Source organism: Sebastes umbrosus, chromosome 19, assembly GCF_015220745.1.
Source record: "Sebastes umbrosus isolate fSebUmb1 chromosome 19, fSebUmb1.pri, whole genome shotgun sequence".
Classification (NCBI taxonomy): domain Eukaryota; kingdom Metazoa; phylum Chordata; class Actinopteri; order Perciformes; family Sebastidae; genus Sebastes; species Sebastes umbrosus.
The window spans coordinates 11,334,756-11,352,995 of record NC_051287.1 but is presented as its reverse complement, the minus strand read 5'-3'; the positions used below and the strand labels follow the sequence as shown (position 1 = coordinate 11,352,995).

Sequence of the window (18,240 nt, the reverse complement as noted above, 5' to 3'; positions counted from 1 at the left end):
GAATACCAATTCTCCGCATCACAACCTCTTTTTAAAGTCCATCTTTATTTCAACTATCATTATGCCTTTTCTCACATAGATATGATTCCTGTGGGCAGCTGTCTCCTGTGGTTTACTTTGCAAATTAGGGCAAATTAGCTAATCACTTAAATTACAGGGGGCGGCCACAAGAACATGAACACCTGTAACAAGCTTATGAAATCCAAACCAACCTGACAACAAATACTACATCTGTGAAATGCTTAATTTTGTTGGGGCTGCAATAAAAAATGTCAATACAACAAATTTTTTTTTAGGCATATTTGTGATTTTCTGGAATATACCATATTTTACAGATCATATCTAGCCTCTAAACATTCTATGCATATTGCTCGCTAAAGATCATACTGTGCTCCACGTTTCAAATTTGAATAAGATTACATTGCGCATATTTGTTGGCTCGAAGACAGCATGGCGTGCTGAGTTGAAGCTACAACAACATGTGTCAAAATGTGGTCATGTGAATAGCACATAATTCAAATAGAAGATTGCTTGGCGTTGTATAGAATGAAGTACAGCTGTTGAAAATGAACTTTAGCCTCTATTTTTCCCCTTCCATCCATCCAACATCACTTTCGATGGAGTTCTACATTCAACAATTCACACTAAACATAAAGCAGCACTGTAGGATGAAAGGAGGCACTCAAAGCCTATACTGTATGAGGGAGGGCAAGGCAAACAACAACAAAATAGCAGCTGTACTTTGTGGTCCCTCTTTACACTCAAACCAGTGTGAGCAACCTGCAAGTATTACACATTACCAGGTGACCTGCCTCAAGGAAAACCAGACGGTCAGTAACAGAAATGAAAAAGAATGTGAAGGACTCTGCCTCCAGCTCGCTGTGTAAACCTCTGCATTTATAGTCATTCCTCCAGAGAGAACCTGCCAGAAATCCATGCCATGTAAATGTCGAGAAAATCTAGGAACTGCATTGAGTATGAGTGGGCTGGTAATGTGAAAAATATATAGAGAGCTTATGCCACTTGGGTTACAGCTTTTAGTTGTGGGCTACTTCATCATCTAGGTGGGTTTAGCCCTACTTTAGCCCCTTATTACAACTGGGTCGGTTAATTAAGGATACAAAACACATTTCCACAGAAGCTTTGATTACGTGTAGTTTGGAAAACTCTGCAGTAGAACAAAAGGTTTAACTAAGAATGGTACAGTATGTCAGGTACACAAGAGTGTAGCAGCTGAAAGCAAGGAGAAAAAGTAGTATTCCCACATTGCTGTAGTCAGTAAATACTGTTTTGAAGAAATTCACTTGCCAGTGTACAAAACATTTCAAAGGATTCACACTCCTTATGGGGCTATCAAACACTACTTCTTTATGTGTGTGTGTGTGCATTTCACAAAATGTGCATTTTTGCTATCCCTGTGTGAGTTAAAGTGTATATGGCCAGTGCAAGTATGCATTTCAATTTGTGTGACTAATCAATTAAGCCAGTGAGCAACTTGCAGCAAGTCAGCATGAAAAGGAAGGAAAAATATCAGAAAGGATGTGCTGTTGGGGGTCTATGAGCATTAAGTATTTTCCAACTAGCTTGAGTCATAGCTATGTCAAGAAAAGTGTGAAGTCATCAGCTCAGGGGAAGCTCTATTCACATGACCAGAGTCTCATTTAGCATTCAAATCCAGTGTCCAGAAGTGAAACTTCCCACCAATCAACTATTGTCCCTACACAATACTGCTCATCAAAGACTGAATAGTAGTAGAGCAAACACACAAAGCACGAAGCCTGTTATACCCTAGCAAATAAAGCAAACACGTACCTAAACAAGCACAAATGTCTTATCACAAACAGCATAGCTTGGGCTCAAGATTATGCATGATAGGAAATGTAATCAGTCTCATATATCTGTACGTCTGTACAATTTTGCGGCAAAACAAACTCGGCAGAGATTAAGGTTTAAGCGAATATACAAACACCCCTATGAAAACAAAAGATATCTTGTTCTAAACAAAGTGATGCTAAAACCACTTCCGCAATAATCCATGGGTACACAGTGTTTACCAAACTTGCTGTGTAAGGCTAAGTCATCAAGTAGCAGATTTATCGTCTATCAAAGCAGAGTAAATAATTACCTCTGGTCGCCTCGCTGTGGACAGAGTTTTGTTTAGGAGGAATGGCGGTGGTGTGGGTCATACCTCGCATTCTCGGGAGCCTGAGATGGTATAGGTGCAGGGTCCGGTCCCATTCACAAGCACATCCATGGCCTCAGAGTTGGTGGGCTTGTAGTCCACATAGTACTCCTGCAGTGGGGAGCTCAGGGTGCGCTCCGTCTCTCTAGCTTTCTTGCGGCGTTTGCGGGCTGCTGCCGAATGCTCCTGCAGCTGCTTGACGCTGCTGGGATAGCGCTTCCAAGACACGTAGATTACCAACAGGATCATCGCGACAGATAGAAAAAGGGCAACGCTTCCAGCCACAATCTTATGGAAGGAAACAGGCTCCAAGTCTTGCTCTGGAGGAAGTGCCACAGGAGGGGTAACAGCTGACAATGTGGGACCCCTGATAGACCCTTCTCCTCTCTTTCCAGAACCAGTAGGGGAAGCCAGAATGGCTGGGCGGCGTTCAGTCTGCACAGGGACTCTGGATGGGGTTGGAGGAATACTCACAGTGAGCGTTGTCACTGCGTTTGATTGACAAACAGCAAAAGCTTCAACAGCATCCATCACTTTCTCTCCCTGGGCTTTCTTGGGGGAGGCGCAGATCATGGTGGTCTCCTTTGCCCCTCTGAAATTTCTGAGCCAGCCCACCAGAGGACAGATGGCAGGGCCACAGTCCCATACATTCCCAGCTAAGCTAATCGTAGTCAAAGAGATCCAGGCATCAACCACCTCCTGGGAGACATTGGTAAGCTTGTTGGAGTCCAGATTGAGGGTCTGCAGGTTGGGTAGGCATTGGTACACTACAGCATCAACTTCCATCAGGTCATTTCCAGACAGATCCAGTTTCTGGATGGAGGCCCAGGTCCAGGTTAGGCCCTGGTTCATTGAGCGAATGCGATTCCACTGCAGGTAAAGTGCCCGCAGATTGTAGAGGCGAGGGAAGTGAGAAAAATTGATCTTTGAGAACTGGTTATGCTCCAGATGCAGCTCAGTGAGCTTGACTAGGCCTGAAAATGCATTCCGAGTGATACTGCGCAGGCGGTTGTAACCCAAATCCAGGAACTCAAGATTTCTGCAATCTTGGAACAGACGTACTGGGACGGTTTTTAGAGAGTTTGAGCGTATGTGAAGGCTGAGAAGCTTCCGTAGGCCCTGGAACTGCCCAGGCTGCAAAGCTTGCAGTTTGTTGTACGACAGGTCCAGATTACGCAAATTGGGGACAGGGTGGAATGTGGTGTTGTGGAGCGACGTGATCTTGTTGGAACTCAGGATCAGCTCTTTGAGCCTGCGGACCCCCTGAAAGGCCATTACATCCACAGAGGCAATGTAATTGTGGTCCAAGTAGAGCCAGATGAGGTGGTTGAGGCCTACAAACTGGCCTGCACGAAGACTGGCGAGGCTGTTGTACCGTAGAGACAGGCCTTCACAGCCTCCGGAGAGGTTCTTGGGGACATCGCGAAAGGCGCTTGACTCACAGTAGACAATTTTTCCATCACAGCGACAGCTCTTGGGGCATGGGCGCTCACTCAAAGATGGATTTGCTGCCAGCCACACCTGCATCAGGAGTTGGACCACTAGCCAGCGACGCCGCAGAGCAGAGCCTATAGGGAGGGGAAGGGGGAGAGGAAAATGGCAAAGGAGAAAAAAAGGTAAGCAGATGAGTTTATTACAAAAAGTCTAATGAGGCATTTATACGTTTTCGGGCTGTCAATCGATTAAAATATTTAATCGCAATTAATCACATGATTGTCCATAGTTAGTCACAATGACTCGCAAATGAATCGCACATTTTTTATCTGTTCAAAATGTACTTTAACAGGGAGATTTGTCAAGTATTTATTACTCTTATAAAAAAGTAAGTGGGAGTGGAAATATATGCTTGCCTTATGCAAACCCATTTTCATTCACATATCTTGAGGTGAGAGGTCAAGGGACCCCTTTGAAAATGGCCATAGCTTATTTTTCCTTGTGTTGAGTATTGGAAAATGATGGTGTCCACCAACCGATGGTTCTTTGTTTCTTAAGATAAAATTACAATATATTTATACACACCCAGGCCTAACTTATTGCCCACGAAAAAGATGAGGCCCAGCAAACTTGGCAGTTTTGCTTACAACTTCTGAAGAGGTATCCTGAGGCAAGCATCAAGTAGTTGTGCTTCTACATTTGGATGGGTTTCTTTTTTATTATCAAGTAACAATACTGTTGCAAAAAGTGAGCTCTTTTTGTCTTTTTGGCTTATATTCAGTGTAATGATTAATGTGTGTGAATCTGAATGGGAAGGGCATAAAGTCCTTTGCCAAAAGCATAAAAAAGCTAAGAAAAGTCACGAAACAACATAACATTGAGTTGTGAAAGTCAAGACAATTATAAATAACTGCTAACTTTTAACCGTATGTACATCACACATACGTCAGCAAACAGACACATAATGACACATAGCTTTTGTTTCATACATAATACTCAAATTATAATTAGTATTATTGGTAGTACATTTAGTTTATATTTGTACCGCTCACATTCAGTTAACTTCTGTACAGTCACGCTTTAGTTATGTCTTATGTCCTTCTGACTTCTATTTCTTTGAGTTACCAGTGCTGATGGCGTCACTGCTGTTTACTGATACAGGAGGGATGTCTTGTCAGGCCGGAACAAAAAATGTTCTCCCTAAAGCAGGTCTCTTACTTACAGGAAGTGACCAAATCAGAATGTACCAAGTGGGGCCACATTATGGGGGGATTGGGATTTCTATTTTGGAGATTTTAGTTAATTTCTTCAGACCATTAGTTTGTTTGTGCTTTTATTTTGGTGTTAAGTGCTAACATGTTTAAACAGATAGACTGAATGTGCTGTATTGTTTTATTTGTAATTTAGTTGGTAGTGATTGTCTTTGTGTTACCCTTTGTTTGGTCTGATCAGCCTTTATTGAGTTCATCGTTAGGTCAGTTTAGTGTCTTCAGTTGTATTCCATTTACGTAGCCTGAGTTTTGTCCTGTTTAGTTGACCTATTTTTATGAGCTCAGAACTTTGTTACATATATTTTTATCATTTTTTTGCTTAATTTTGGGATAAATAGAATCAACAAATTTACCTGGCTGCTCATGCCTGCCAGCTCGGCTCCTCATACGAGAGGAAGGAAGACTTTTCCATATCCTGATGCCAGAACTTAAAAACGAGGTCAACTCCTCAGGGCCACTCTTCAGGATTTTTTTTTTTTTTTATTTAAAAAATGGTTGTCCTTTCTGAGATCTCTCCTACTATTGCAGTAGTTAAGACTCATATTTCTCTTTTCAGAGATCAGGTCTTTCCTATACCTGTATTCCTCCACCTTAAATGCAGTGTCCCTTCTCTTTGCTTGTATTAAAAGCTTTCAGATTCATCCATCAAGTCTCCAGAAATATGCCCTTTCTGTTTCAGATTTCCAGGCTCCATTTTTTTTCCTTATTCCTTATTGTAAACTCCCTACCTCCACTCAACTGTCACAGCAATGTTGTAATTCATCCCGTAAAATGTTCAGTCCAGTTCCAAGGTTGTCACATACATTGTTAACCCCACACACTGACGCATGTTTACCATCCCTACAACACAACTATGACGCACATGTCTAGTCTTATCACATCTTACATTTGAGGAGAATTTGCTTTACAGTAAGTCTCCAACCTACAGTGTCTGCAGCTATATATATATCTACAACACTCCAGGGTGCAACTTCTATGTAGGTTGTAGCAAAGGAAGAGTTTTCTAATAAAGAGGCACATTTCCTTAATTAGTCTGAGAAACCTCTTGTGTGATAGTGAATGATGTTACTCAACACCCCCGAAGTCTCCCAAACCATGTGAAATATTAAATCTATAGATTAAAGTGGCAGTAGGCAGAATGTTTTTGGCATCATTGGGCAACAATTCCATAATAACCTTTCAGCATATTGTAATTCAAATGTTCTAAGAAACATAGAAAACTTCTGCACCTCCTCTTGGCTCTGTTTTCAGGCTTTAAAAAATCTAGCCCGTGACGGGAGACTTTGGCAAAGGCTATTTCAGGCTGGAGGCAGCTGTCAATCACTTGCGAACTCTCATCAAGCGGTCAAACTAGGCAGCGCTGATCGAATATGAATTCATATTCTGTTACTGTAATGCCTGTTTCTTCAGTAAAAAGTTTCCAGAAACATCTTGTCGTGTACTGTTTAGCTGTAAAATGAGAAAGTTTGCTCCGGCTGGTGGGCGGGGCTTGGTATTTCCGCAGCCTGGTCACAAACTTTATCATTTTACAGCTAAACAGTAAACTAAAATATGTTTCTGAAAGCATTTTACACAATAAAATGGCATTACAGTAACATAATATTGATTCGCATTAAATCAGTGCTGCTTAGTTTGACAGTTTGATCGGAGTTTGCGAGTGATTGACAGCTGCTCAGAGTTGGCAGGCTCCAGCTTGGATCTGATTGGTTGTTTTCCTCCGGTCTGTGAAATCTTGCAGATGTCATTAAGAGCACTGAAGGACAGGCATATGATTTTTTTCAGATTACCTGTCTCATGCACAACTGTCAGGATATAGTGACCGTTTTATAAAAAATAGCTTTTCTTAATCATATTTGCTCCAATCTTGACTATTGCTGCTGTAAGAGGTGAAAGGACGCAAGATTCAGCAAATGCATTGCTTATTTTTCACATACATTTGAATATTTACAGAACAGATGCTATGCATATCCAATTTAAAAACAAATCTGAATCCAGAGAACAAATGACAGCCCGGTTAGTTTCATGTAAATAAATCATATAATTATGTAATTTCTTATACAGCCTGTTTTTGTGGTGAATCATATGGTCAGATGTCTGTTGTCCGAACGGACGGCAGCTTGTCTGACACCAATTTGTTTCACATGGCAGTGACAACAATGTTATCAAGAGCACAGCATGACTTGTGGCTCAACATGACCTAATGACTGTGATTCTATAAATACATTTAAACTCTTGAGAGTCACTTGTAAACTTCAATAGAATGTAAGCTTTATTGGTTCATTTTAAATTAGATATCATTTGACACTTTTTTGTGGTCATTAAATGGGACTATTCAAATGTTTCTATCACAAAAAAAACATTTTATATTCAGATGTAAAGCAAAGTCCACATTGTATGGACTCGTTACCGCAAATAACATGGTCTTAGCTGTTTCGATTGATGTCATTTCGCTTTGCATGTTTACAATGAATACACGCTGACAACCCAAAGCAAAGCAACTTGCAATTTGTTCAATCATATCTTTATCTGTATTTGTATTCAGTCATTCCATAAGCCATCATTGCACCAATGGCAGAAGCTGATAAGTCATGAAAGGCAGCCTGTACAGAGCAAATTAACATTCAAGAGCTGCTGGTTGTGTATACAATCCCGGAGGCATTTTAAATTCAGACTCCAGCCATTTCATGTATAACCAAACCAAAGCAGTGCAGGTTCAGCATGAATCATCGATTCTGCTTTCCACGAGTTCGGATGAAAAATCACTATAAACCCTATGGAATTACACAACTCATCTCTGAAAACAAACTACCTGAATGCCAAAATGTGTCTGTGGAGAATTACTACATGTGTATGATGTAAATTTACTTAAAGCTAGGGCTGGTAATTTTCTTCTAAAACATGTTTTGTTTTATTTGTTGTATTCTCATTACATCCCGACAGCAATCAATAAATCCAATGCTCAGACAAAAAAAAGAAAGAAAAAAAAATCTGGTATCTGTGGCTGTCTCAGGGCTGACTTTGGAGAGAGGTCTGTTGGTTTCCGACTTGGAAACTTTCTTGCTAGGTTTAGGGACTTTTGGAGCTAGTGCTGCCAGCTACTTTCATTGGAAAACAAATGGCAAAACAGGGCTGGGTTTTTCGGTTGGATAATTTTTTGGTCTTGTAGTTGTGTAATGGGCCATAGTTGATCCGTGATCAGTACGGATCCCCCCACGGTTCGGCATGCATGTGAACCGCGGATTAATCACACAATTTAACCATCATAGTGTGAAATTAAGTTTTACTGACAATCGTTAGTGGACGATGTTCAGTAAAAATATGCAATCGGGAGATCGGTATTAATGCTTTTTAGCCGCTGATCCCTGATAAAGTTACGTCGGGAACAACAAATCTGTGTTGAAATTGGCAGGAGAGCTAGTAACGTTGGCAGCACTGGATCAGCTAATGTACGGAGGTTCCATTGAGTTATATTGTAGTGTGTTCAGGCGCTATTCAGTAAAAATATTTGGTGAAGGTAAATTCTAACACAATCTTGAAAATGTAGTTTTGGATTATAAACTTGACTAAATCCAGTTGTTTGAAGAAGATAAAAATAGATAATAGAGAGGAAATTATGACCTGTTTAACTTACTAACACTACCTCTAAGCAGCTTATAAAACATCATTAGAACTACTAATGCTACTAAATAGTTTTTCATCAATAAAAGTACAATCTTTTACTTCCTAATCATTTAAATTGTGTTTTCTGTATGCAAATAACCACTATAGGTAACTATAACTAAGTAAAATGATAACATTTAAATCTAAAAATATTTAAATGAAAAAAACAACAACAAAAACAATCTGTATCAGCCAATATGGATCATTAACGATCTGCAATCTGTATCTACGGCAACAAAACATGATCAGGGCATCTCTAAAAGATATATTTGCTCCCTTTTTTTTGCTGATCCGATCTGTGACTCAAAACCATGTTACGATCCGAACCGTAGCTTTACTTTTTATTTTTGTATTCATTATGTATATTTTTTTTTTTGCGGGGGTGAGGGGGCTAGATGCTCTGCGTCAAATACAATTTGAAAAATGAAGAACATTGGTCAGTAGCTTACTTGTGATATCACTCCTTGTTCTGAGGTGAGACGGAGTTGTTTCCATTAAAATCGTTCCCCTTTACAGAGCCACTAATGACGTGTCATTAAGATACATTGATTTCCCCTTGAGGAAGTGGTATAGGGGGGATTCACTACTTATATGTGTTTCTCAAGGCAATATCATCAAGTATGGACTTTATTACCATTATCGCAGTGAGATAAGATTGATATGTCAGGATAGAAGCAGCCTATACTTTAATTAGGTTACAAAATGTATGATGTTGGCAGGCGCCATGATGAATTCACCAATGAATTTGTTATGTGTATATGCGTTACATTGATGAGGAGCTTGAATATCCAGTGTAGTTGACGCAATACACATGATTTAAATTTTCTAGTGTTTTTCGGAATCATTGCAGGATTTGTCGGAAATAATTCCCTGACATAGAGTGGCTGAGAGGCATCATAGAGCATATGCTATCTAACATAGCCATTTCACTCCTTGCCAAGCATCTGCTGATCCCATATGGGTATTGTATGTGTGTGCGTCTAAGAGTGCGACTGAGAGAGAGCGACACACACTTACTGTTTGTTTTCAGTGGAATCTTTCATCATTCCTTACAGATGGAGGGAGCCACGGAACTGCACAGATAATTTGTGCTGGCTATTGATTATACCAGAAGATACATCAATCATGTTTCTTCATCTTGGATCCCACGATTGTGATATGTTCACATAAAATGTTGCCGAGACAAAGACGATGATCACAAGATGCAGTATTTCTGTGTGCAGCCAATTTGTTTGTTTCTTTCCCTCAGGTTTCGGAGTGTAACTTTAACTAATTTGCCAACAACATTGTGCCTCAAAGGCTCACAATAGAGAAACAGGTAGAAACAGCAGAAGGATACCGATATAGAACAATGCCCATGTGTAATGTTCCATGCGCGTTTAAAGCAATTTTAATAGACTGGGGAACAGAATGTGTGGGCTGTTAAACATGAATGCATGCTTTCTAAATTTTGTGTTTGACTCGCACATCCCAGGAGGCTGTGGAAACAGACCCCTATTGCTTTTATTTCCCATGTGCATAATAGGCTTGCTTTATTAGAAGTGACTCCGCCATCTCTTTCAGATTGAGCCTGCCTCACAAGACACCCCTATCCCCCTTACTGACACTGCATGTGGTTTAATGAGCGCTCCGTGTGCTAATGCCTCTGTAAGCCATCTCCTTCCCTAGTACTCCTCTAATCTTATTCACGAAGGAGCACAAGTCACCCTCTGAGTTGTCACTCGTGGGGTTTTGTGTCTCCATTACTTCTTACCTGATGTACCTTTCGCCATTACTGTTCTTACACCGTATCTACTTAGACGAACAATTTCTCCCTCATTCTGTTCTCTGTCCTGTTGAAAATATGCTAGTTATCCATGCCCTTGAACCCTGCAGCCATCAGGATGTTTTTATAATGTGAAATCTATTCTTTATGCATGTCCTCAAAACCAACCTCTCAGCCCTTTTCACTTCCCTTGTTGATTTCCATTTTCACCCTCCGACGTCTTTCTCGCTTGCTTTCAGATCCAACTTTTAGGATGAACATTTGTCTTGCTTTCTTTTTTTTTATGTCAACACCTGTGATTCTCTTTTTTATTTGTCTCCCTCCACCGTCATCTGTCTAAATCTAAAAAGAATGGACAATGGAGCTAAAGTTTGTCTAAAGGCATGTGCACAATGCTTAGTTATAGCAGACAGCCCTGCTGTCCTCAGCACAGGAAGATTGCTGTTTTCTGCCTCTCAACCCTAACACATAGAGAGAGTAAGTGCACTTTACTGCTGACCTAAAATAAAACCAAATGTAGCTTAATAACTTGGCAAATGGACTCGCTAACTGGTGCACTTTGAGTGCACACAAGTGGCTCATTGCTATCTGCTGCCTGTCATTGACAAAACTGCTACCAGCCCCAGCCTTGACTGCACATAAAGGCTGGACAGCAGCCGAAACACATAGGGAAGGACGTCCCCGGACCAGCCTAAGCCATCCTATTAGTCTCCAATTATCTTTGAGATGATAGCAAAGCCTGCCAAGTTAGACCCATTTCAACAGTGGTTGGGAAACATTGTGTCCTAGTGTGCCCGTCAAATAGTTGTAGCACTGATTAGGTAGAATGTAGAAAAACCCTGCAGGGAGTAGTGTCATGAATACTGTTCACACAAAAACTCACATGCACACACACACACACACACACATACACACATAGAAATGAGGACTGTCAATTGATTAAAATATTTAATCTTATTAATCTTTTCTCAATACTATTTGATTAATCACATGATTGTCTATGATTAATCGCAAATTCAATTTAGTATCTGTTCAAAATGTACCTTAAAGGGAGATTTGTCAAATATTTAATACTCTTATCAACCTGGGAGTGGGCAAATATGTTTGCTTTATGCAACTGCATTTATATTTGTATTATTTGACAAATATTGTCCAGAAACCCTCACAGGTACTGCATTTAGCATAACAAATATGGTCAAATCATAACATGGCAAACTCAAGCTAAACAGGCAACAACAGCTGTCAGTGTTTCAGTGTGCTGACTAGACTATGACTTGCCCAAAACTGCATGTGATTATCATAAAGTGGTCATGCCTGAAAAGGGAGACTCATGGGTACCCATAGAACCCATTTTCACTCACATATCTTGAGGTCAGAGGTCAAGAGACCCCTTTGAATATGGCCATGATAGTTTTCCTCGCCAAAATTCAAGGCAAGTTTGGAGCGTTATTTAGCCTCCTTTGGGACAAGCTATTATGACATGGCTGGTACCAATATATTGATTGAAAGATTGATTGCGTTAATGTGTTGAAGAAATTAGTTGCGTTAAACAGATTTGCGTTAACGCGTTATTATCGCATTAACTTCGACAGCCCCAATAGAAATATATACTGTATCTGACCAGTCAGCCTTCACCCTGCAGTGTACTGCAATGTCTCTCGCCCTATCAGAACTCTGCTCTGAGCTCAGTACTTTTCACTACCATAGCTGTAGTCCTGTTTCCATTCAATTGTTAAGCAAACTTTTAAAATGACTTAAAAAAAGAAATGTGAATTAGGTGCATTTCCATCAACTGCTTTAGAGCGAATAAACTTGGCTACAGCATAGTTTGATCGGAAGTGGCGCTATTGGCTGCACATGGCTGTAATTCACCATTAAACAGAGCAGAAGAAGAGGTGGCGAACTGGAAACAAAACAAGTCGCCTTGTCCATCTACAAGAGAAAAATAGAGAGAGGTCTCCAGGGATTTGTTTAAATTTGGCAAGTTTTAATTGTTCTTTCATGCCATGTAGTATTGACCATGTTTCATGCTGTCTTTCATTGTCTATCAGTGTTCTTGTGTAACCAAGATTGGACGATATGGAAACCAAATTGATCACCCAGCCCTAACACAATCCTATTTTGAGAAGAAAGGGTAAATGTAACCAGGAGACAGCTTTCCTCATGTTCATCATTACTTCTGAGAGAAACATCGCTGATGGAAATTCTATTCCAGGGCTCAATACAAACTTGGTTGTAACCTCATATGTCACTGTAAAGGTTGTGCTTTGTTTCTCCTACCATGTCATCCTATGATAGCTTTTACCAAGCAAAAAGACAGCCGCCTGGTCAAGTTGACCCCTTGAATCCACAGTGATGTGATTGTGTTCGTCACTGGCCAACACAGTCCTGACAAAAGGGCGCAGAAACACAAAATACACATATACAGTAGCTCTGAAAGTAGAAGTACGTTATATTGTGTGCGTTGGGCGGAGGGCTCTTTTTTTTCATTGTGAGGACCACATTTGAGTTTTAGATCTTGAGAGTGAGAATTTTTTTTGGAAAGTGAACTCCACACATCCTCAAAGAGAGCTGTTTTTTTGGTTTACGGTTATAATTAGGTTAATGTCAGAGTGGGAGATTGGAAATTTACTATGTTAGTGAGCTTCCTCACGGATATAAAAAGTATAAACATGTACTCTTAACCTAACAGACTGAACTATAATGAAAGGTTGAGTGTATAGGATCTAGCAGCATCTAGCGTTGAGGTGAGGAGATTGCAACCAACTGAAGCCGCTCCCGTGTGCCAAGCGTTTTGGAGAGCTATGGTGGTCGATGTGGAAACGCGAATACTCCCATCTAGAGCCATTTGGAGCCGAGCCAGTGTGTAGAGTGTGTGTATGTATGTGGGAAGTGAATGGTGAAGCAAGAGAGAGAGAGCAGCGGCGACGGGAGCGAGTAACGTTAACGACTCCAGCCCAAGCGGGAAAAGTTAACATAGTCTAGTTTGTCCTTTCTGGGCTACTGTAGAAACATGGCGGTGCATCATGGCGGACTCCGTGGAGAGAGGACCCGCTCCTTATGTAGATATAAACTACATTCTAAGGTAACAAAAACACAACGATTCTTATTATCAGGTGATTATACACTAAAAAAAACATACTAATTCATATTATGTTCCATTTCTGCCAACAGATCCCCTAAATGCTACACACTGGTCCTCTAAGCTCACCATGTGGTCTGCAACGTCCTACTTACTCCATGCAAAATGTTGCCTTGTGGAGAAATTAGAAAAATAAATATATATAAATATGTATTATGATATCTTTATTTGCCTAACATTGAGATTAAAATTAGATTAGAATATATTCATACACAAGTGTTACTGGCGAAACTTTCCAGGCTTTACTCAGCTTGTAGCACAATGCATCCAGCCCCTATCATCCTGAAGCAGGTATATTAATGAACGCTGGATCCCAAGTGCCTCACAAGCCATTGATTTTTTCTTTCAAAATAAGCAAATGTAAATAACAAATGCCTCCATATTGCCCTCGAAGGGCCTGTTGATCCCCTTCCTTGACCTGCTTCGCCATGGCATTTCAACAATGCAGCCTGTTGGATGCTGTAGTGCCGGCAGAATGTCATCTGTTACTGTGAACTCTCGGAGCCAATACAGCACTGATTTTAATTCGAACAAAGTAGCATTGCATCTGCTTTATTTCGTATTATGCAGACAGCGTGTGAAATGTCATTTAGGTCATCTTAAAGCTCTGCCGCTGCATCATTGGCTGTAGCTTCTTTTTTTACAGTCCCTGCTCTTTTTTCTGCAAAGCAGATCTCTAATGATATGCTCCATGAAACATAAGTGCATTGCATGCTGTTAATGAACAGCATCGCAGTCAGCCAACACTGGCGGATAACTGAGACTACAGCGCCACATAATCGTGAAATAATTGTGGGCAATAGCATGAAGCTATATGGTTGACAAAAGTTACGCTTTGGCGTCTGGTTTTGTGCACCCGGGGGGATGAATATGTCTGTAAAAACCGTGTGTGCACCTGCATGTGAGATCAAAATCACTGCACCTCAAGTATGCAGCAGGGTTTTCTGACATGATATTGAATTAAGAAGCGGGCCCATAAACTAGACCTATATGATTAACAGTATATGGTTGCTTTGCAGTAGACATAAATTACATCTGAGCTCCCACGGCCCATACTGTATGGGCTTTTCTGTGCTGTTGTAGCTTATATTGATGTGGTGCAGTAACCCACCGTGGGTCGATATATCATGCGGCCTCGCAATTAATGGCACAGCACCACCAGTGAATTTGGCCATCTGTATACCAGTTAAGAGTGGCTGGGGGAGATTATAGGCTATACACCCCCAGACAATAATATCAGACCAAGAGGATGCAAAAAGGTGGAGAAAAAGCACAAGTTATTTGACAATTTGGAGGAAAAGGGGAAAAATAATATAAAAAAAACATCTAACAGTGAAATATCAAGACAAGTGTCAAAGGGAATCAGAACAGGGCAAAATGGGTTAATTCTCATCATATATGACTGAGAATAAGATGGGGAAAACACGTGCACGCGCAGACACAGAAGTACCATCATGCATTGCTGAAGGAGTGTGGCATTGACACACACACACACACACACACACACAGTGTATTGATAGATGGACGCACAGTTTTTTATGCTCGATTTTGGAGAGTCCCTCCTGATAGCAGGTGCAGAACACGACGGCTTCTTTCTTGAATGAGAATCAGTCTGCTAAGCAAAACGTGCACGACCCCGGTGCATGCATGCCTTCCTTCCTTCAGAACCACAAGAGTTTTTGGGGAGGCGTTATAGCAAAAACCGGACAATGGGAAATTCGTGCGTATACCGGATTAAGCGCAATGAATGATTATGCAGGGCCACGCTTTATAAAGTTGACTGGCTTCCAACATTTATCCGTGATTAGCATTTCAGTCCATGCCAATGAGAACGGCCACTCTAACTAGTCAAGGGGGAAAAAAAAAAAAAAAATGGATAGACTTCACTTATATAGACAGACAGGCTTTTTGTTGATTTGGAACCAAAATCTTTTAGCGCACAACGTTGTAAAATACAAAAATAAGTATCCTTATAGGCTCTAATAAGCCATATATACCGCCAAGAAATGGAGGAGAAAAACACATTGCAGCTCTGCGACTATAACAGGCTATATACAGCACAGGCTTCATTCAGCCACATCTTCACACTAAGACACCAACAAATCCATATTTATAAGAAGAAGACAACCATTTTTTTGATCTGATTCAACCCATGGGTTCTGATCGGATCAGAAGAGACAAGGCGTCTCGTTTATTATAAGAAAGGAGGACAACGTTTTTTTTTTTTTTTAAAAAACAACACCACGCTATCTAAAAAGATGGTAACATTATAAAACAGAACTTACCCATATCCGCGTATCTGTCAGCTCCAGCCTACAGGTTTTAATGGCTTCTAGTGCGCGACATCCGAGTCCGCATGACGCGCTCTCTCCACAGACAGACAGGTACCGTCCTAATCCACTACAGCACCGGTCGGTCGGTCTCTCTCCGCGCAGCCGCCGACTCCAGAGCGCACCTTGTCCTTATGCTCTCCTCTCCAGGACCTGGATGGATTGCGCTATCCGATCCGGTTTTAGTTCTGCATATAGAACCGGAATGTCATATATACTTCCAACTCCAGATTATAAAAAAAGGGTAAAGAAAATCCGGTTTCAGAACTCCCTATCCATGTCTTCACAGCTGGGAGAATCGTTTTTTTTTTTTCAAGTTGCAGCCAAAAAGAGTACTGCAGTAGGCGCAGACAATAACGCAGCCACATCCAAGTGATTCATGTCATTGTTAACATGGAGATCCAGAAAAAATCCTTGCGTAAAACTTCACAAATACGTTGGCATGGTGCAAAAAAAAATTTCCAAAAGGAGTCCTTAGATTCCTCACCACGGCGTCTTTATTCCGGAGGATGCTGCTCAGTGTGATCCGCGCACAGAGAGAGGAAAGTACCGGTCTGGTTATCCACAAGTCTGTGTGTGAAACGCCGTCAACGTCGACGCGGAACAATGAAACATCCAAAAAAATATCCACCTTTTTTTTTAGTCCAAATCCTCCTTTCAGCCTCACTGCTAATGCTGCTGCAGCTGCTCGGTAGGAAACGCAGCATGACGCTGTTTGTTAATCACGTCTGCATGTCAAAAGAAGGCAACTTTTGTCAGGCAGAATCGGAATGCCCTCTTCTGGTGAGACTGCGACCCGTGAACTTGTCCAAGAGGGGGGGGGGTGCGTCGTGAGTTAAACTGCTCGGGTGGCACGATTTTTTTAAAAAGAGGAAGGTTTGCTGCCAGAGATATGTATCATCTCATCACATGTGGAACCGAAACCAGATATTACAAGAGAGCCCTTTCATTCTAACAGCTTCATTATTTGCTTCCATGTGTTCTTAAATACATGTTTCCACAAGTCAGTGTGTGGATGTAAGACATGCATTTGTTGAATTTAAAGGTTCCATATTATAAAAAGGTGAGATGTTCATGTTTGTTTATTATAAAGCAGGCTTAAGTCCTATATAAATACTGTGAAAGTATCGAAACACTCAATCCACAGGGAAATACACACAGCCCGTATTCAGAAACTCTGCATTTGAAACAAGCAGTCAGGATTTCTGCCCATTCGTGATGTCACGAATATACAATATTTAGTCCCTTGACACAATTATAAACTTAAACATTCTAAATGTGTCCCAGTTTATTCCTGGTTGCAGTGTATGTGAATGTCATCAGCTGACAGGAAGTACACATGGACCCAAGCTGTTGACTAGCAATGCAATTCTGTTGCAATTCTGTCAAAATGCGCTAAAACAGAGCGTTTCAGACAGAGGGTAAATACAGGTATATTCAGGTCGACAGTATGAGGAAAATAAAGTTTTTTTTTTAACATTACAGCATGTAAACATGTTCTAGTAGAAACACAAAATACAAGTATGAACCTGAAAATTAGCACGATATGGGACCTTTAAAGGAATTAATCAGTTATAATTTCCTGAATATTAGATTGCATTTTATGTAGTTAGTGTGTGTATGTGTGTGTATGTGTGTGTGTGTGTGTGTGTGTGTGTGTGCTCTTCTATATATTTGTGAGGACCATTTTAAGTGTTAAACCTTCAGAGTGATGGGTGTTGGAGGGATAAGCCTCAGTTTTAGGCTTAAGGTTAGAATTAGATTAGATCAAGGTTTGGCTTATCCGAATCAAGGAGATTCAATATGTTGAAAGGGTCCTCACAAGCAGCCTTTACACACATGTGTTTGTGAGAATGAGATCCATTACAAAGGCAGCTGTGGAACCACACACTGGTAATCAATACAGACCAATGCTGCAGGACGCTGTCCATGGTGCTGAAATGCTACATGTGTGTGACTGAATGCAAGAGGGGTTGATTCTTGGAGCTGCCCTGCAGGGTCTGATTCTGCGTAAACAGGTTACAGAAGGAAAACCAAGAAGTCATAAACAGAATTCTACTTAACATTCAGCACTAACCCGCATCGGAAATGCAATAGTACTTAATCGACAGCGGCCTCCCTCCGCGTCACCCCCGCTGCCTTTTAAAGCTTGGGTGTATTTAAGGAAGAAATAGGCATCTGAATTTTTAATGCCAATTGCATCTGCACTGGTTTACTAATCTATGTTGCCCCTGTTTTTCGAACTTAAATACAGCTGGCCTTATACTGGCATCATCTATAAATAACTCTTAAGTACTAGAACTTATTTGGGAAAAACATTTTTTTAAGATTTATTTATGGGATGCCCTGTTGGCAGAGGTTGGCTGGTGCTTCACTTGGGTATTTGCATTTTGTTTATTTTAACTCTGCTACATTTTAAGGTGAAATAAATATTTCTTCACTATCTTTTACAGATG

The 18,240-nt window shown here is 40.8% G+C and overlaps 1 protein-coding gene across 1 annotated transcript in view; it reads right to left on the bottom strand.

Annotated features, from left to right (window-relative positions):
• Positions 1 to 16,562, bottom strand: part of LOC119478100 (leucine-rich repeat transmembrane neuronal protein 4) — a 128,902-nt gene extending 112,340 nt beyond the window's left edge. The window contains exons 1-2 of the mRNA XM_037752532.1: positions 15,740 to 16,562; positions 2,189 to 3,750 (exon numbers count right to left, since the gene is read on the bottom strand). Of these exons, the coding sequence (XP_037608460.1) occupies positions 2,189 to 3,750; positions 15,740 to 15,743 (1,566 nt within the window). The 5' untranslated portion in view covers positions 15,744 to 16,562. The remainder of the gene's footprint in view (positions 1 to 2,188; positions 3,751 to 15,739) is intronic.
• Positions 16,563 to 18,240: the final 1,678 nt, after the last annotated feature.